The following is an 18,936-nucleotide window of genomic DNA, read 5'->3' as shown; positions in this document are numbered from 1 at the left end:
CACTACTTCATCCAACTTCGCACTACATTCACCTGAAAACACTACCTACACATCTCAAGAACAAAAACAAAACCATCTACTCACCATGTCCTTCCACAACCACAGAGACAGCTCACCCTCCCTCATCTCAGAGCTCCCCCCAAACTGCACCCCGCAAGCATTCACCACCATGGACTCACTCATCACAGCCGCCCACACCATCCAACCCCAACTAACCACAAACAGCACCGGAAACAAAAACCAATACCTCCTAGTCCAAAACCTGCCCCAGGCAATCATTGATAATCTCATCGAAGACAAGAATGCTCTGGATGGAATCCCCTTCCGTTTCACCTTCGAGGGAAGCACAGGGCTAATCAAGATTATTCCCGCTGAACATACCGCCGTGACAAGAAAGCTAGCAGAGACCATTCTGCAAGAATGTCTTCTTGCCGGCGTCCCAAGCAAAGAGGAGATACACTGGGCTGGAGTTGGTGCCGGTGCCGCTCCTACTACATACAAGGTAGTAACCGGTGCTAACGATAAAGACAAAGGAAAACAGCCCGACGAGAGTTTTCTGCCACTAACCCGGCAGCCGTCTGGCTGGCCGACACTAGTTATCGAGTCTGGTCTCCCAGAGTCTATGCAATGTCTTCGCGAAGATGCGAAATGGTGGTTCGAGAATTCTGCCGGGGCAGTCCACACGGTTCTCATTCTGGGAATCAACACAGATACCAAGACTATCGAGATGGAGAGGTGGCGGTATACTCGCACCTCTGCTTGTGCTGTCGAGGTTCCGGACCTAGCGCAGAGTGTTACTATAACGCCTATGGGGATTGAGGGAGGTGTGCCTGTTAAGATTCCGTTCTGGGAGTTGTTTGGTAGGGCACCGAGGTGGGAAGATGAGGAGAGGGATATTTTACTGGGGGGGGTGAGGGGTTGGTTGATGTTGCTAGGGTTTCGGCCTTCGGGTTAGGGTGGGTTTGCTTTGGGGTGGTGTTTGATTTGGGTTGTTTGGTGGGGTAGGTTGCTTGATGTCTTTAGTGTTAGTGTGATATGAGTATAATGAAATACAGTTATCTCAAAACCAACACAAGTTATTCTACAAGGTCAAATTAACCAGAATCCAACTAACCGAACCACGCAACAATAACTCCCTCTATAAATGACCATAGGGACTGGACTTTCAAAACCTCTATGTATCGACTGAAGTCCACTGCTAACAAATACCTCCTCAGCAATTCTGTCTCTGCTCCCAGGTAGACTTTATCATCTAGAGACCCCGTTTCATAAGGGATAACATGCCCTGACGCCGCTTGGTGTTGTCGGATAGGGTTCGAGTGATCACAACCAGCACATACGCCACCGTTTCTGCCAGGTCCGTATCCAATTAGAGTAAATCTAGGACAGGGAAAATAAGTAAACCTTCCAGCAGCAAGGCATTTGATAATCGAAGACCAGATCTGCTGCCTGGCGACTAGAGTATGGGTTTCTGCACTATCGAGAACAGCTGGATCTTGCAACATCTCATCCAGCAAGCAATGCACCGGAAAAATTTGCTCGGGATCATCCTCGTGCACTGATTGTACGTATATGCACATCACAGTGCGAATTGAACGCATCATTCCCCAAATATGGCTGTAAATAAGAAGCAGTCCTCTTCCCATTGGCGTTCGTTCAATGTATTCTCAACTCAACTTGACTTGGTGGTCATTTTTGCCGGACCTTGTGGTCTGTAGCTGACTTGAAACCACGGAGTGTCCTTCGCTCGTAACTCATCAAGTCCACACACCGCAAGGGCTACTTCCCAGAATCTAGTCACGTCCCTCTTTGGTTTTCTCTGTCCATGAACTGGTCACTTGTCTGTAATCCACCAGAATTGCAACACGGAGTGCTTGTCGCTTTCAGTTTGGGCCTTTACCAGATGCGCAGCTATCATAGTAGATCAGTCGACAGTTCTTGCTCATGGCTGTCAGTTCCTGTATGTCTCTAGAGACAATCTCCGGACATGATTTAAACCACAAAGATTGTACCATAGCTTGTGCTGATATATCAATATATCAGCTGCAAACCGACGCCGAAGTCCGGGCTTTTGACAATTTTTGTCGATGCGTGTGCGAGACGTGGGACGACTGCAGATACAGCAGTATAGAAGAGCAGGATAAGCAAGAGAAGGAAAGAAACATACTCTGCCAAGCTCAATGTAAGGCTTCTCGGTCCTCGGAAAAGTCAATCCTTCTTCTTTCCGTCTTTTAATTCAACAAAACTTTGTCTAGCTTTAAAGAGACTAGGGCTGATTTAGGTAGGGTAAAACGGTAAGACCCTTTTTTATCCTCCAGGAATTTCTTTTACCGTCAACGAGGTGTTTCGTCCCAGTTTCTGAGCCTCTCCTTCCACTCTTCTGAACTGACTGGTCCGTCTGGTTTCCTCTTCCGGCTTCATTGTTGTAAGATTCTGGTTCAGGTCTTTGGGAGTGTATAATATCCCCAATGTTTCTGTCATGTGGGCGCCACCTTCCAGCCCAGGCATACTTGCGCTGGGTATCAATTCCGCATCAGGTTGCGGTTAGAGTTCGATAAAACAATTTTTAAACAGGTGATCGAGGATGGTGGTGTTTTTCTGATAGGTATCTATCAGAAACTAGCACCGGACAACTAATCTCTCCGTCTAGGTCGTACTAGGCTTGGAAAACCCGGTTTGGGTGTTGTTTGTACCCGTGCATCTCCAACCCACCCCTGTGGAGACCATGGGTACATTCTAGAAGGCAACGAAAAAAGACCAGTCAAGTGGTCTACGGTTGCGTAGGTTATGCGTTAGTATATTACATGGGCTCATTGGGGTAAGAGGACTCGCTATACAATCAGCCAGTGTGTAATGCCGGATAGGACTGCATGGATTAGAAACATATACCGTTCGTATCAATAGTGTGTCTTTCAAAATGCGCGTGGAAATGGAGATCAATCGGGATACTTCCCGTAGCCCTATTAGGAGTAAGAACTGCAGTTTTTGTTGCGAGGGCAGTGGGTTGCGGAAATTTAGAGAGAAATTTGCGCATCACATCAGCTTCTTTCTCGAGTCGGTGTGTTCGCTCGAGGACAGTGTAGCTTCACCAAGTATGGACTGTAGTACCTTGATTTCTCCGTTTCGTCTGGGATAGCTGGTAGCTTAGAGATGATATCGTGGGTCACAAAGAACGCCATCATCGCCGTACCCATTTATCTGATCGAGCAGTCCTCCTGGATCTGCTTTGGTTCCAGCCCTAGGAAGTTCTGAATTCTCGAACCACTACCTTGCGTCTTGTCGCAGACATTTCAGTGACTAACACTTTCTCCACTACCAGCGTGGGCCAACCATCTGGCTGTGTTTCTCTTGACAGCGTACCAAGTATGATCTGATAATCTTTCTCGGATCTATGGTAGTCATAATCGGTATGTAGCTGTTCTCTATTCTTGTTGCCCTCATAATTCGCATGGAGCAACAGTGGCTCTATCTTCGTATCATCTTGTAAGCTTCTTGTCTTGGTTGTAGCCCTTACAACATTCAGAGAGTTTGATAACGATCGATATCCCCTGAGGTTTTTTGGTGTAAGCCATGAAAACATATCTCTCATGTGTCTTTCTCCGAGCAAAGCTATACTCAAGAGTAACGCTGCTTTCCAGACAAGGTTCATAATGGGGCCTTTATTATCACCATAAGCCTCTGTTATCTGTTATTGCCCGCAAAGAACAGCGATGGGCAAAAAACAGACTGTGTTCCAATGATCACAGAATGAAGGGAGTGCTGTTCCCACCTCATTCTCATCTGGTACCTCTAGTGTCGGTACTTTGCTTTCGCTTCTCAGTTCTCATACCCCTGCTGGCTTTCCTATACTCAGCGGGGTAACTTACCGAACAGTTCTTTGAGAATGTTCGGAATTCTTGAGCCACCACTGTACGTTTTCTCGTTTTTTGTGGTAGTGATTCAGAGAAGCCCGTTTCAATGACGAATTTCGATTGTCTTGATAATGGGCATAAACAACGATGGCTGGTTTTTATTTCATTCTGGAGGTCGGCAATATACTTGTCGTAATATTTTCCCTGTAAGGCTCACTTCCTTCTGGTGCAACCGGGGAGATATTCATTTAAGCAGAATGTCCCTTCCTTAGTAATTATGGTCAAATGAAGGAATGACCTTGACCAAGGCACCTGTTCCTTCCTGCATGAATTGAAATCCATAATGGCATTCCGTTCAAAGCATTGCTGATCCTCGTTATATGGTAATAACAGATATCGATAGGACGATCACGTATTGGTTTCCGTTCTCTCTAATTCCTACGTTCTTCATTCTTTTCGGAAGCATAAAGTCGTTCTTCCCAAAATGCGAGATCTGACCGGATTTGGGGCCAGGAAGCTCTGAACAGCAAGGATAGGCGAAAGGTTCTCGAGAAAATGCGAAACATGGTCAATGTAGATGATAGCACCAGAGATATAAGATGATGATGATGATGATGATTAAACCACCCTGAATAGCAATAGACAGGCGATGTAAGGTACAATAAAGGAGAAGATGGTCCATTGTATGCCTCCATGGAGAAGTAGGTTGGGAAGCTTGGTGCAGAAAGCTCCTGGACATTACTGTTTAAAGAAGTGAAGAAGTAACAGTGAATATGTATTAGGCTCCAGATTATCATAACATCATGACCTGAAAATCAAAATATTCACAAACAAAACCAACCCTACCATAGCATACAAAACAATCCCAAAAAGATACAAAAGAGATAGAACAAAAACTACGTCTCTGTCTCGACATCCGGCTCCCTCCCCGCCAAATCCCCTGTAAACTTCTTCCCAACCTTTCTCAGCGCATACTTCGCCTCGTCCTTTGCAAACGCCACATTCCTTGCCGGCTTCCATTGCATCAGACCGCGTTGCTGACGCTCATCGGTGCGTTTATTCGCCTTCTTTGTCGCTTTGTCGGCTTTGTTGCCGTTGGAGTTGTTGCTGGTGTTGCTGGTGCCATTGGTTGTGGTGCTTATGGTTGTAGGGGCGTCTTCTGTTTCTGTTGAGGATTGGGTCTCGGAGTCTTCGTCATGCTCGTTGTCGCGTCCCTGACTATACGTCTGGGCCTTGCCGGACTCCCGTGTCTGTTGCTCTTGGGTTTCCTCGGTCTCTTGGAAATGGCTAGTCCCTGGTGCTTGTGCTTCAACCGGTGGCGGGACAACAGGGTCATGAGGCGGCTTATCACGCCCCGGCTCGGCGACCTTCCGTCCTTTATGATCCGTGTAAGCACGGGGATCATCACCGAAAGCACCACTCCAGTCAATACCTTGCTTGTCAATCCAACGCTTGCGCTCCTTCGGATCCGCGTGCTTGAGCACGTCGCGTCCATCCATGAGGGATCGCTCATGCAGCTGCTCCACTTCCTCGGGGACTTCGGCGATGACGTTGCCTGTGCGCACGCCTTCTGCGACGCAGGCTTCCCATGACTCGTAGGTCTCGCGGGAGTTGTTATCGACAACGAATTGCTCGTGGGACTCGTCAATGCCTGGGCTGAAGCGGCCGTTGAACTTGAGACGGCCGATCTCAGTCAGGTCTTGGAGACCAGGTACCTCCTTGGCTTTCCAGTTTGTCTCCGTGATGTAATTCTGCGTAAGGCGGGCACCTTTCTTCGTCGACCAGATGGGGATGTCCATAGGAGTGTCTTCGTTGTCGATGAGGTGCTGGAGCCAGAAGACCGCGAAGCCAGCTGCGTGGTGCTTGCCCTGCGTGTGGAGCTCGAACACCACGGGGCTGCGATAGCGGTGCTTCACAGGGAGACAAAGCTGGTGTCTTTGTGCTGTTCTGCTGGTGAGGTCGAAAGTAGCACTGCTGTTTTCGAGGTGGCATCCGTGACGTGGGAGCTTCCCGCTGCTACCTCCCGTGCGGAGCTTGATCTTGCAGTAGTGATTGAAGCCTTCTGCGATGAGCTTGTTCGAGGTGAACTCGAACGTTCCAACGTCCCAGCCCAGCATCTGTGGAGGCAGCTTGGTCTCGACATGGCGGAGTAGGAGGGAGATGCGGATGCGGCCGAATCCTACTCCGCCGTCAAGAGGGTACCATCGTGTAGACTGTGAGCTGTTCTGGAGGATGTCGGAAAGCTTCAAGGGCACTACGCCCAGGATGGGGTCGTGTTCGCGATACCGCTGGTCGCGGACAGTCACGGTGACTACGGCAGATCTCCAGTCGCGAACGAACCGCTCGGTTCCGGCGTTGAAAATTGGCTTGGAGCTCACAGCTTTCGCTCGAGTGCGGTAGACCTGTTTATGTAAGTTCCTGTTTCATTCTTCTATAGTATCAAACATACCAATTGGTCATTGAGAATAATCTTGCAATAGCTGGTTGGCAACTCGCCACCCTGCTCTTCAGTATTCTCACCGTACTTCCTAGCCGGTTCATACTCTCTTCCTTTCCGATTCCCATGGCTACCTTTGATATCGACCAGCTGCAGATTCACAATCTGGTGTACAATGATACTCAGGATGCCACTGGGCCAGAGAGGATCCGGGGGCGTTCGAACGATCGCATCTTCTTCTTCGTTGCTAATAACGCCCTTCTCATCTTGGAATTCCGGGATACCTTGCATGTTCTCCGGCAGGTCCTTCTTCTTGCCATCGGTGATCAATTCAGGCCTCAATCTAGGCTTGCCAAAGAATCCAACTTCCCAGTGCAGTTCACCCGGCATTTCGCTGCCCTCGCTCAGGCCCTGCAGCTTGGATACCTGGGGATACATCCGAGCCGGGTGCTGGAGCATTTCACGAATTGGGAGTTCGACCTTGCCAACGATGTCGTCGGCAGTGGTGCGGTCAGAATCCCAGAGTTCGACACTCAGGCTCTCATCAGCCTTGATCAGTTCCGGAGTGACGAGAAGCGCAGCAGTTTCCTCCCAAATAGGATTGAGGTCATCTGTGATCACACGCGTACAGTACATAGGCTTTCCATATTTGGAGAAAGACAGGTTGATATAGGGGTCGCTGCCCCCACCCTCGCTGCCACGGGTATCCTGCTTGCTCAGCCCAACGGCACGGTGGATGCGAACCCACATGATACCCAAAGCTTGAGTCTCTTTGATAACATCATCACCCTTCAACATCATACCCAGGTCCATTGTCATCGACTTGGGAGCGGCAAACATGCTACAAGCGGTGCCAATGGCATAGTTGACGAAGTTGGAGATCAAGGGAAGGTTCAAGATGTTGACACCGCCGCGGACCATGGGCATACAGCCAGCCCGGACATGGGGAATTCCCACCAAACTGAAGGTCACATCTTTCATGAATGGAGCCTCGGGCATCATCTGAAACCGCAAGCGTACTGTCCCAACCATTTCAATTAATTCCACGAAAACGGGGAATGGTACGCCAAAGAGACCCCGGCTTCCCAGGTAGAAGACGAGTTGCATGTGCATGTTACGCGCTTTGGATGAAGCGGATTGGGTACTCGGTTTCGCGTGGTAAGCAAATGATGCTTCGAGGTTGTAGTAGCTGCCACCCTCTTCAGCAGCGGCAGCTTCTTGTGGGTCTTTCTTCTTGTTCTCCTCGTGAATATTCTCTTTGAGGTTCTCAACGTGGTCGTCCGGCAGAGCGCGCATGCTCAGGATTCGTAGGGGGTTACTTCCTTGGTCGATCTCGGCGATGCGCACGTTTTCAATCACGCCCGGCGAGGACGCCTGCATAATATCCTCAATGGTATCTCCAACGGGGGACAGCATCTCTGGGTTAACGAGTCCCCAAAAGACACCAAGGAAACTGTTCATCCACTCGACTGATTCGGGAAGGAGATTTGCCGTAGCCTAGACGATCCAGTCAGTGTGGTCCTCAATGCATAGAGACAAAGGGCACAGTACCGTCTGTCCTCGGAGCTGCTCACTGCTCCATTCTAATTCCCGGCCACTTCGAATGACCTCCTTCATCCACAGCCATACGGCTGATGTGATGCAAGCAGCCAATGGCACCAATCCCCAGAGGGAAGCACCAAACATTCTACCGACAAATAAGATTCCTATTGTAAACCCCAAGCACATCCCTGTCGCACGATTTTCCAGATGCTCGAACATGGGCTTAAACGAAATCGCCGGGGTAGGGTGAAAGAGGACGTTTGTTCTCTCGCCTCGAATGGGGACATCGGATGTTGTTCCTTCAGCGACGGGATCTGGAGGGGCCGTGACATCTTGTGCTTCTTTGTATTTTTCGTAGCTTTGGTTCGCGTCGGTTTTGACGCTCTGTGCTGGTCAGTTCCGGTCATTCTTCGATCGCTGGCGAGTGTACAACTCACCGTTTCCTTGCCAATATTGGCATTCGGAATCGCCAACTGACCCATTATTAGCAAACTACCGACATCCCCTGTCTAGAAGTGACATACCGTCGGATTCTTAACCGGATCCATCGAATCCTCATCCTGATCCTCAACCTCGATGTCGCGACCCGTTATCGGATCTGTAACCATCCTAGTCTTTCCCTTGGGGATCTCCCGATTCTTATGAGCAGCCGTCTCATCGTCCAGCTTTTCTCCGCGTGCCTCTTTCTCGCGACGCTGCGTTTCTTGTTTCTTCGTGATCTCTTCTTCGTGGGCTTTTCGTTCGTGTTTCTCGGTGTCGAGATGTTGCATGAATTTCTGGATGGTGGGCACCGGGTTGGCAGCGCTCCAGTGCTCACCTACCCGGTGTTGTTTGGGGGAATGGGGCCCCTGCCCGTTGGTGGTCATGTTGGTGGATTTATCGGTGGTATCGTGTTAAGGGAAGGGTAGATTCGGAGGTGGTGTGTATTTGACAGATGGCATTGGTTCCCTCCCAGCGCCGGCCAAAGCTAGGATATGGTCAAAAAGAGAAAATATAGACAAGCTTTAGATAAAAATTAAGACGAGAACTCAAAGGTAGTCGACGGGCGACGACAGGGCTAAGAGAAGCTGGGGTCACGGTTCAGCTACGTCATTGTGGAGGATGAGGAACCGGGAATTGGCTGTGGTTGCAGTATTCTGCCAATGAATATCACTGGGGGGGTATACGTACACTCGGCAGAGATGACGAGGATTGCAGATACACTGTTTATCTGAGGAGATGAGGAGATGGAGGGAGAGAGACTACAACTATGATATATGATCCTTGGCATGTATACAGCTTCAACTTCAACCCGATACACTTCAATTGCACTTTCTTCTCTGTTCAAGAGAGTAAATCCACTTTCTATGAATAGATCTCTCTTAAGGCTAAAAGTCATGATCGAATTGATTCACATGGAATACTTATAGGCCATGAACTGCGTGTATTCACGATCTATGATGTCACCAGTCACAGTTATCTAGATACCTCAGGCATAAATACGACGATCCCCTCTACTCTGTACATATGTAGTACATACAGTGTAGTTTTGAACTATTCTTATGGGGTCGTGTGAAATGGCAATTCTTCGAGTCAATAGCTATAATAATTTTATGAAAAGCAATTGCTGATTGAACAGGCATAATCTGTTACGAAGCACTGGAGTGTCGTTTGTATATATTCTAGTGCTGCGGCAGTACCAGAGAAGGCACTTTGATCTACAAATGACATGATTGCCCTCGAAATCATACCAACCTTCTCTATCTTTACTTTCTACATAGACAATTTCCATCTAGGGTAATAGCTATGATACCATAGTTATAGATATAGCACTGCCTGAAATACAGTTCAGCCAATGACCGCCAAGCTTCGGCAGTCGTTCGTTTTGCCGCCTAACAATCAAATCCACACTTGGCTTCTTCAACGCTATTCAGACCTCCTTCATCCATTGCTTTGAATCAACAAAAGCTACATCTTGATTCAGACACTCATCCTGACTCAGATAAAAACAATAGCTGTTGCTCACGACGGACACTGCCGCGAGCGAGACGAGACGAGACGAAACGAGACCGAGACCAAGACCAACGAATCATTATTCCTGACTGTCCCTGTTATCGCGCAACGAGAACGAGAACAAAACAAAGCAATGTCTGCCCCAGAAGAATCGGCCGCGCAGAGGTCTGCCCGTCTCCGTCGCGAACGTCGAGAGGCCAAGATTAGAGATGGGGGTGCTGAGCGGTTGGACAAAATTACCAGTATGAGTGGACGGACGCCGGCGAGTGGTATGTTTTTTATTCTCTTTTATTCTCTTTTATTCTATTATATTTTTTTATTTTTCCTGCACTATCAACATGAAAGGAATTTACAAGGTAAACCAGATACTGACTGCTACAGACCGTGAAGATGCGTCGTCGACTCCAGCACCACAGCCAACGAGCTTGACATCCGCCCCCCGACCGGCACCGACTGTGACTCCGACTACGGACATCCAGGATCAACAATCACCGGATGACCTCCAGTCGCAGCAGGAGTACTTCCGGGCGCTTCTCCGACAAGCCGCCCCTGCGCAAGGACAACAGCAACAGCTGCAGCAGCCAGGGACCGAGGACGAAGATCCGGCCGTGAAATTACTTCATTCAATTCTTGCAGGGAACGTGCCGGGATCAGAACAAGGGGGGGAAGGGGCAGGGGGCGCAGAAGGACCATCACAGGCCGATCTGCTGTCTGCGCTAGGTCTCCCGCCGTTCCTGTCAAGTCTGGTTGGAGCAGCCATGCAGACTAAATCGGAGGCGGACAAACAAGAGACATGGATGTGGAAAATGATTCATGTGGTTTTTGCGCTGGTTATGGCGGTCTATGTTTTGGTCGTGATCGGCACGTCGGTAGCAACCTATGGCAACTCTCCTCCACCGCCAGCGACGGCGCAGAATCCCTTTGTGGTGTTCACGACAGGGGAGATGGTGTTGAGTGGAGCGCGGATGGCACTCAAGAGCCGACGGGGTGCGAACGGAGGCATAGGGGTGTGGGTGGAAATGGCGCGAGATGCGGTTCGGGATGGAGCATTGATGGTGTTTGTGCTAGGGATGGGGACATGGTGGCAGGGATGGTGATTTGTCTAGATAATCGTATTGTCTACTTGTTATTCCGTATTCTGCATGAAATTCTATAGTATTCGTGTCCATTGTCCAATTCTTCTACTGCTGCGCCGCATGGAGACCTTCCGGAAGTGGCGGCGTGCAGCCGGACCAGAAACTGTCCACGATGGCGGGAAGACGATCATCTTAGCGGCGCTTAGTAGGAACTAGCAACTGACCGGGCCTTTATTAGGGAAAACGTGCTCTGACAGAGGATGACCATGGCTACTTAAATACCCCGACAGAATCCAGCATTTTCGGGTCATAGTCAAAAAAAAAAAAAAAGAATCCCTTCCTCCATAACCTCGGTGCTAACTCGGCGACGGTATAAGGGACTGGTTAAACCAGTATGACCGAACTTCCGTGCGGCCGTCTGGGGAGTGGGAGAGGGGAGTCGATCCGAGTTGGTGCCCAATCGGTTCGAGTCCGTAATGACAATCATAATCGTCTTTGGATTCAGTGTCTGGACGAGTCGCCTGAGTAAGAACTACATACAGAAGTACATATGGCGGTGTTGGATATGAGTATTTTTGGAGGATTCTGAACTATGTACTAGAATAGGGTAATTTGGAAAAAGCCTCCCCCCGCCATCTGCATCTCTGGAATGTATTTGTACGGAGTATATTCGGGCAAAAAGACAAACCCCACGAATGCCAATATGCATATCTTCCAGTAGGATTCGATGTATTCCATGTGCTCCCTCTTTCTCCGGAGTCCAGCGATTCTCCGGAGCAACGGAACAGAAGCCTGTCACGCCCCGCATGGCCGAATTCGGTTGAATGGTCAGAGTTGCAGCGAGTCTGTCTCCGGAAAGAAGTCATATTGGAGACGAGGGCATTGGGTAGTGGTAGAATAGACTCTGTGGTAGTAGTAATTCATCTAACTCGCCTCATCGCCCGAGAGTGTAGAGAGTGGTGACCACGAACCGGTGCCCCGACCAACTCAATATAAGAAGATCCCCTCCCCAACGCTCTCCCATCCAATTTACTTACTCCTCCCCACTGCTCTAATTCTACTTAGCATCTTTTCTGTCCCATTTTCTTCCTCTCTTCTTCCTCTCTTCTTCCTCTCTTCTTTCTCTTTACTACTCCTGCACTCTCTTCTTCTACACATTATTTCCTTCCCTATCCTCCTCCAATTCCTCTATTCAACAACCCTGCGTTCCGGTGAGTTTATTCTGCTGTCATCCCGACTCGTGACCAATTGCTGACTTTTCTCTCGCTCGCAGTTTCTCAATTCCTCCTCTTTTCCCATTCCTCCCTAATTCACCACCGATACCACCACAATCATGTCTGAAGGAGACGTCATGCCCCCAAAGCCCGCAGTGGTAAGCTTTAGCGTTAAGAGAAAAAAAAAAAATATATATATATATATAAAAGCAATGCTATGGAGGAACTAACTTCTGCAGGTCTCCGAGGCCCACGATGTCGACACCTTCAACATTCCCAAGGCCTTTTATGACAAGCACCCCACAGGCACTCACCTTAAAGACCTTGACGAGTACAAGAAGCTACACGAAGAGTCCATCCGCAATCCCGACACCTTCTGGGCTCGCATGGCCCGCGAGCTCCTCACCTTCGACAAGGACTTCCAAACCACCCGCTCCGGTTCCTTCGCCAACGGTGATGTTGCCTGGTTCGTTGAGGGTCGTTTGAACGCTTCTTTCAACTGTGTCGACCGTCACGCCCTCAAGGACCCCAACAAGACCGCCATCATCTACGAGGCCGACGAGCCCAGCGAGGGCCGCACCATCACATACGGAGAGCTCTTGCGTGAGGTTTCCCGCGTTGCCTGGGCTCTTAAGCAGCAGGGTGTCAAGAAGGGTGACACTGTTGCCATCTACCTTCCTATGATTCCTGAGGCTCTCATTGCTTTCCTTGCTTGCTCCCGTATTGGTGCCGTCCACTCCGTTATCTTCGCCGGTTTCTCCTCCGACTCCCTCCGTGACCGTGTCCTCGACGCTGGCTCCAAGGTCGTCATCACCGCTGACGAGGGTCGCCGTGGTGGCAAGGTCATTGGTACCAAGCGCATCGTCGACGAGGCTCTCAAGCAGTGTCCCGATGTCACAAGCGTTCTCGTCTTCAAGCGGACCGGCGCTGAGGTCCCCTGGACCGCTGGCCGTGACCTCTGGTGGCACGAGGAGGTTGAGAAGTACCCCAACTACTTCCCTCCCGAGCCCGTCAACTCCGAAGACCCCCTCTTCTTGCTCTACACCTCCGGTTCTACTGGTAAGCCCAAGGGTGTCATGCACACTACCGCTGGCTACCTGCTCGGTGCTGCTATGACCGGCAAGCATGTCTTTGACATCCACGACGACGACCGCTTCTTCTGCGGTGGTGACGTTGGCTGGATCACTGGTCACACCTACGTTGTCTACGCTCCTTTGCTTTTGGGATGTGCCACCGTCGTCTTCGAGAGTACCCCGGCCTACCCCAACTTCTCCCGCTACTGGGATGTCATCGACAAGTACCAGGTCACCCAGTTCTACGTTGCTCCCACCGCCCTGCGCTTGCTCAAGCGTGCTGGTGACGAGCACATCAAGCACCAGATGGAGCACTTGCGTATCCTTGGTTCCGTTGGTGAGCCCATTGCTTCGGAAGTCTGGAAGTGGTACTTTGAGAAGGTTGGCAAGGAGGAGGCTCACATTTGTGACACCTACTGGCAAACCGAGACCGGTTCCCACGTCATCACTCCCCTGGGTGGTATCACTCCCACCAAGCCCGGTAGTGCCTCTCTGCCGTTCTTCGGTATCGAGCCCGCCATCATTGACCCCGTCTCGGGCGAGGAAATCACTGGCAACGATGTCGAGGGTGTGCTTGCTTTCAAGCAGCCCTGGCCCTCTATGGCCCGTACCGTCTGGGGTGCCCACAAGCGCTACATGGACACCTACCTAAACGTTTACAAGGGCTACTACGTAAGTTTTCCTTCCCAACTCCAGTCATTTTCACGACGCTAACCTTTGCAGTTCACTGGTGACGGTGCTGGTCGTGACAAGGACGGCTACTACTGGATCCGTGGCCGTGTCGATGATGTTGTCAACGTCTCTGGGCACCGTCTGTCCACTGCTGAAATCGAAGCCGCTCTGCTTGAGCACTCCCAGGTTGCCGAAGCAGCTGTCGTCGGTATCGCCGATGAACTTACCGGCCAGACCGTCAACGCCTTCGTCTCTCTCAAGGAGGGTAACGAGACCAACGAGCAAGTCCGCAAGGACCTTGTCATGCAGGTCCGTAAGTCCATTGGACCGTTCGCTGCCCCCAAGGCCGTCTTCGTTGTCGACGACCTCCCCAAGACTCGCAGCGGTAAGATCATGCGCCGCGTTCTGCGCAAGATCCTCAGCGGCGAGGAGGACAGCCTTGGTGACACTTCAACGCTGTCGGATCCTTCCGTTGTGAACAGAATCATTGATACTGTTCACGCCTCGCGGAAGTAAGCGACGAATTGAATGAAAAAAAAAAAAAAAATATATATTGATGTGGACGACGACTATATGCATATGCTGCTTTATATATGTGTGGGCTCTTGTCACCCCTGCTTTTGTTTGATTTACATACCTTATGATTCCCTTTTATTGCGTTAGTTGCAGATGTTCATGAATGAATTGCATAATATCATCACTTCATCAGAGTACTCTAGTCAACGTAGAAAGCTTCAATTCAGCTATCCTAGAAAACTAGGTCAATTCACCCCAAACCACTTCCAACCTATTTTGCACAACCCTTGCCGGCCAATAATTCAACTCCCCCCCCCCATATCAACAACCACATCTATCAACGCCCTCTGCACCTCACAGCAACCAACAAACCTCTCTGCGCAAATACTAACCGCAATACAAGCCGTCGTCAACGCCGGCGCAGACTATTTATTCGATATTGCAATCCCACAAATCTCCAACGCAGCAGTCCTCAACTTCTCATCTACATTCTCCATCTCCAGATGGAGCGCAGATCCGATGCGAGGAATGTATGGTGAATACGCAGTGAAGAGGATATCGAGAAGGCTGAGGGTTTGCGCTGCGACGATGTGGCAGTCGTCTAGATACCATATTCCTGGGAAGAATGTCTTTTCTTCCGGATTTGGTTCTTCAATGTACACGGGCGAGAAAGATATAGGTCTCGAACGAACCCATTTACCCCGTAGGGCAAGTAACTCGCGATACCCAGCTACACTCCCGTATCCGGGAAATGTATCATTATAGCAGTACTGAATCACCCGTGCTCCAATAATAAGCAGTCGATTGGTCCAAACCGCATCCGACGCAGGAATCCAGACTAGATGACCCTGCGTAACAGAAAGTGAAAGCGGAAGACGAAAGGGCCGTTGTTGCGAAAACGCCATGTGGAATTCCTGCTGGAAGCCCGTCCAGAAGACTGCCTGTCGGAGAGTGCCATTGGCATTGGAATTGGACGGAAGGGTAGGGGGAGGAGAGAGTGCGGTTTGCGCTTGTGCCTCGATAAAGACATGTAGTCCGCGAGCGGCAGTTTCGGTGGGGAGGGCTACGAAGGGGTCTTCATTTGTCAGTTGGGCTTAGCGAAAAGAATGGGAAAGGAATGGGTAGTACTGTCTAACTCCTCATAGAATCTTAGTATAACCACCGCCGCGAGCAGATTCTCGTCCATGATTGCGTCTGGTTGAGCAGCTAGGGAGCGGAGATCTGTGATGCATTGATTGTGGTAGTATAGCACTGTTTCTTCGTCGATTGTTATATCGTGCTTCATATTGTATTTCTGGAAGGTAGCTGTCTGTCGGTCCGTAGGCAGGGTACTGAAATGTCTCGCTGACGCAGCTAGAATTACATGCCGGAGAGTAAAACATTCGCGTGCTCGCTGGGGGATTGTACTTTCGAAGTGGTTTGAAGGATCGCAGATGTCGAACTAGATATCGTTATTAGAGTGGACAGGGTATACACAGTGGTGAATGGTAGGCGAGTACCCATCTTGCTAGCTCTTCGACAAAGTAACGAAGGAGACATGATTCACTAGGGCCGATTTGGAGCCAAGGGGTATGGGTTGCTTTGAGGCTTGTCTGGTGAGGTAGGTTGAGAGAGCGTTGGAATGTGAGGAGTTGGATCGTCATTTGAGACACGATTTGATCGTGGGGAAGGGTCCGTCGAAGTCCCTGTGAACTTGGGCGTCTCGTCGATATATCTCACTAGTCCTCACTGGTCAACCAGTGACACGGTTACATGGTAAATGAAATGTAAACAAACCAGTCGAGCCCGAGCCATGGCGAAACTTCACCCGTCGAATGCACTCCCTCCCGAATTTCTCGCATCGTGTGCATTTAGGGCTGCCATTATCGCCTGGTCATCGTTAACGAAATCCTTCTTTTTCACCTGGAGAGGAGACGAATACATTTGACATGATGCCCTATATCCCAGCCATGTTAGCCCCGCAGCGAGCAACAAATACCCATCACATACTTCGACAATTCTCACTGTGCCGTCTTAGCAATTGTTCGCTAACAGTGGCTAGCTACTTACCAGGGATTGTGCTTCGGTGGCATTGTGGTATTCTACACAGAGTAGACCTGTGATATCGCCGATTATTCTCTTTAAAGAAGGACATCGCCGATGTTGACGAACGGGAGATTTTCGGCGATTTCCCCGCATTTTACTCCACGACAACTCATGAGCAGCTGTGCTCTGTCCGGGGTATATTTCTCCTTCCAGATCTAGATCAACGGAGTAGAGGATTGGGGGATACTTGATGATAGTGATGGGGTAAGACAGAAGTGTAGGCTAGGTTGTCTTTGTAGTGAACATGATCTTCCCTTTTGGGGCGAGAGTCGCCGATGGTCTTCCTTTTATGGTAACCCTTCGCCGATTCTGTATCCGCTGTTGGAAGTATCCCAGCAGATATCCAGCAGACACCATGTCGAAGACACTCAATTCAGCTGCTTTGTGGAATGTATATAGACTACTAGATATCCAGACGAGACTGCAACATGCCACAATTTCTTTGTTCACCTTGTTCATCGAACACAGGCGCAAGCCCACCATGTACGTCGAAATCCTAGCAGCCCTATTCCTGTACCTCTTCACCTCCTACGTGGTGATCCCAATAACCACCTACTACCGCGATCCCAAAGGTCTTCACCGATATCCCAACTTCTACAAATTGTCCGGCATATCCGACCTCCCCTATATCTATGAAGCCCACAAAAGCTTCCGCTCCAGGAACCTCTACGAAGCGCACAAGAACCGCCCCATCCTCCGCGTCGGACCAAACTCGCTCTCTTATGGTAACCCACGGGCAATCAAAGACATCTACGGCCACGGTACCGCATGCGTCAAGGACCGGTTTTATTCAGAAACGGGAGGGACGCATGCTCATCTCGCGGATGTGGTAGATAAGGGTCAGCATGCGCGGAAGCGGAAAGTTTTGGCTAGTGCGTATGCGCTGAAGAATCTTGAGGAGTGGGAGTATAAAGTGGGTGATATGACGGAGAGGTTGGTCAAGGCCTTTGATGAGAGGTGTACGGAGCCGTTGCTTCCTGGGCAATTGCCGAAGGAGGAGGATTTGAAAGTTGATTATCGAATGTGGACGAATTTATATACCATCGCCGCGATTGCGAGTATTGGGCTGAGTGAGGATCTGCGGTTTTTGGATCAAGGGTCGGATTTGGTGAAATCGGAGATTCGAGATGGAAATGTCAAGCATGTTTCTTTCCGGGAGTGTCAGTCTGCTGCTGGTCGAGTTACGTATAACCTGGTCTGGGCTTATGACTGGTACCAAACCCTGGCTCGAATCAGCAAGCTGGCCTCCTCGACTTACCGTCGACTGTGGAAGCTGAACGACGACTGGAATGGGGTCATTCTCAACCGTGGAACAACTCGACTCAAGCGATACCTAGCCGGAGAGAAGCTGGACGATTTCTTCGCCGCCATGATGGAGGATAAGAACGGCAAACCGCACAACCTGGAATGGGGCGAGATTCTGGCTGAAATCAGCATCATGATGAACGCTGGATCTGACACCACTGCCATCTCGCTGCGGAATGTCATGTTCTTCCTGCTGAAGAACCCGCAGTGCATGGAGAAGCTCCGTGCTGAGATTGACACCGTCCTCGACAAAGATGAAGTCATCGCGCCCTATGCCAAATTCAAGCACTTCCCGTACCTCCGCGCATGTTTAGACGAAAGCCTTCGGATGCTTCCACCGGTAATCTTCGCCCTCCCCCGTCGAACGCCCCCAGAAGGAACAACCATTCTAGGCGAGTATATCCCCGGCGACACCTCAGTCAGCATGTCAGCGTACGTGGTCCACCACAACGAATCCATCTTCAAAGACCATAGTGTTTACCGACCAGAGCGCTGGCTTGGTGAAGCTGGGAAAGCCTTGCAGCCGTATTTCATCCCGTTTAGCACTGGTGCGAGGGGGTGTATCGGACGGAATATTAGCTATCTTGAACAGACGGTGCTTTTGGCTTCTTTGGTCCATCGGTTCGAGTTTGCTTTGCCACAGCCTGAGTGGAATCCTCATATTCCAGAGACGACTAATCTGAGCCCAGGGCCGATGCCGCTGAAGATTTGGAGGAGGCAGAGTCTGAGTGTGTGATGCACTCCGTAGGCTTCCCTGGAAACGGAGCAGAGGAATCCGTGGAGAGAGGAGACCGTAGATGCCTGACAAGACATAGTCATATATATACGAGCACTCGAGGTTTCTCATAGATTCACATTCAATCCTTTCGACAATTCTAGCTAGTTCTACTTCAATTTCCATAAGCAGTTAGTTGCTGTAGGTAGAAACCACGTGACCAATACATATGTGGCTGCACTTTTGGTCTGTTCCGCCACCTGCGGCTGTTTCTCTGCCCGACTCCAGCGAGCGTCTCTTCTCTCTCTTCCACATCTTCCCCTTCTGGCGGCGTTCGCGTCTTCGTTGCGGCAACGTTTTCTCTTTTCTACTTGCCACCAACTCTGGTTATTTCTCTTTCGCATCGGCGCATCCTGACTTCGCTTTGAGTCAGCCTGCGTTGCTCCTTATCTAAGTGC

The 18,936-nt window shown here is 50.1% G+C and overlaps 7 protein-coding genes across 7 annotated transcripts; 4 read left to right on the top strand and 3 right to left on the bottom strand.

Moving 5' to 3' along the window:
• Positions 1–85: 85 nt before the first annotated feature.
• ASPGLDRAFT_30907 (uncharacterized protein) lies at positions 86–955 on the top strand (the record flags this gene model as incomplete). The annotated part of the gene is made up of 1 exon (XM_022543990.1): positions 86–955. One exon carries the CDS (start codon positions 86–88, stop codon positions 953–955), a length of 870 nt encoding a protein of 289 aa, XP_022405846.1.
• A 2,232-nt stretch (positions 956–3,187) lies between these two features.
• On the bottom strand, positions 3,188–3,806 carry ASPGLDRAFT_210709 (uncharacterized protein). The gene has a single exon (XM_022543065.1). It carries the CDS (start codon positions 3,647–3,649, stop codon positions 3,239–3,241), a length of 411 nt encoding a protein of 136 aa, XP_022405845.1. The 5' UTR covers positions 3,650–3,806; the 3' UTR covers positions 3,188–3,238.
• A 941-nt stretch (positions 3,807–4,747) lies between these two features.
• Positions 4,748–8,696, bottom strand: ASPGLDRAFT_21332 (C2 domain protein; the record flags this gene model as incomplete). The annotated part of the gene is made up of 5 exons (XM_022543084.1): positions 4,748–6,253; positions 6,301–7,785; positions 7,840–8,214; positions 8,268–8,303; positions 8,355–8,696. The coding sequence occupies 5 exons, from the start codon at positions 8,694–8,696 to the stop codon at positions 4,748–4,750; spliced, it is 3,744 nt and encodes a 1,247-aa protein (XP_022405844.1).
• Positions 8,697–9,719: 1,023 nt separating this feature from the next.
• ASPGLDRAFT_70963 (uncharacterized protein) lies at positions 9,720–11,183 on the top strand. The gene is made up of 2 exons (XM_022549523.1): positions 9,720–10,091; positions 10,204–11,183. The coding sequence occupies exons 1-2, from the start codon at positions 9,956–9,958 to the stop codon at positions 10,917–10,919; spliced, it is 852 nt and encodes a 283-aa protein (XP_022405843.1). The 5' UTR covers positions 9,720–9,955; the 3' UTR covers positions 10,920–11,183.
• Positions 11,184–11,786: 603 nt separating this feature from the next.
• ASPGLDRAFT_161329 (acetate--CoA ligase) lies at positions 11,787–14,388 on the top strand. Its single transcript, XM_022542476.1, has 4 exons — positions 11,787–12,109; positions 12,172–12,270; positions 12,352–13,857; positions 13,909–14,388. Exons 2-4 carry the CDS (start codon positions 12,232–12,234, stop codon positions 14,371–14,373), a joined length of 2,010 nt encoding a protein of 669 aa, XP_022405842.1. The 5' UTR covers positions 11,787–12,109; positions 12,172–12,231; the 3' UTR covers positions 14,374–14,388.
• A 274-nt stretch (positions 14,389–14,662) lies between these two features.
• ASPGLDRAFT_78405 (uncharacterized protein) lies at positions 14,663–16,333 on the bottom strand. Its single transcript, XM_022549957.1, has 5 exons — positions 16,295–16,333; positions 16,150–16,242; positions 15,873–16,091; positions 15,502–15,814; positions 14,663–15,448 (listed from the first exon to the last, which is right to left on the bottom strand). Exons 3-5 carry the CDS (start codon positions 16,014–16,016, stop codon positions 14,799–14,801), a joined length of 1,107 nt encoding a protein of 368 aa, XP_022405841.1. The 5' UTR covers positions 16,017–16,091; positions 16,150–16,242; positions 16,295–16,333; the 3' UTR covers positions 14,663–14,798.
• Positions 16,334–16,759: 426 nt separating this feature from the next.
• ASPGLDRAFT_41123 (cytochrome P450) lies at positions 16,760–18,541 on the top strand. Its single transcript, XM_022545341.1, has one exon. It carries the CDS (start codon positions 16,814–16,816, stop codon positions 18,497–18,499), a length of 1,686 nt encoding a protein of 561 aa, XP_022405840.1. The 5' UTR covers positions 16,760–16,813; the 3' UTR covers positions 18,500–18,541.
• Positions 18,542–18,936: the final 395 nt, after the last annotated feature.

Source organism: Aspergillus glaucus (genome assembly GCF_001890805.1).
Source record: "Aspergillus glaucus CBS 516.65 unplaced genomic scaffold ASPGLscaffold_1, whole genome shotgun sequence".
Classification (NCBI taxonomy): domain Eukaryota; kingdom Fungi; phylum Ascomycota; class Eurotiomycetes; order Eurotiales; family Aspergillaceae; genus Aspergillus; species Aspergillus glaucus.
Note: the sequence above shows the minus strand (reverse complement) of the source record. Positions and strands in the feature narration are given on the sequence as shown.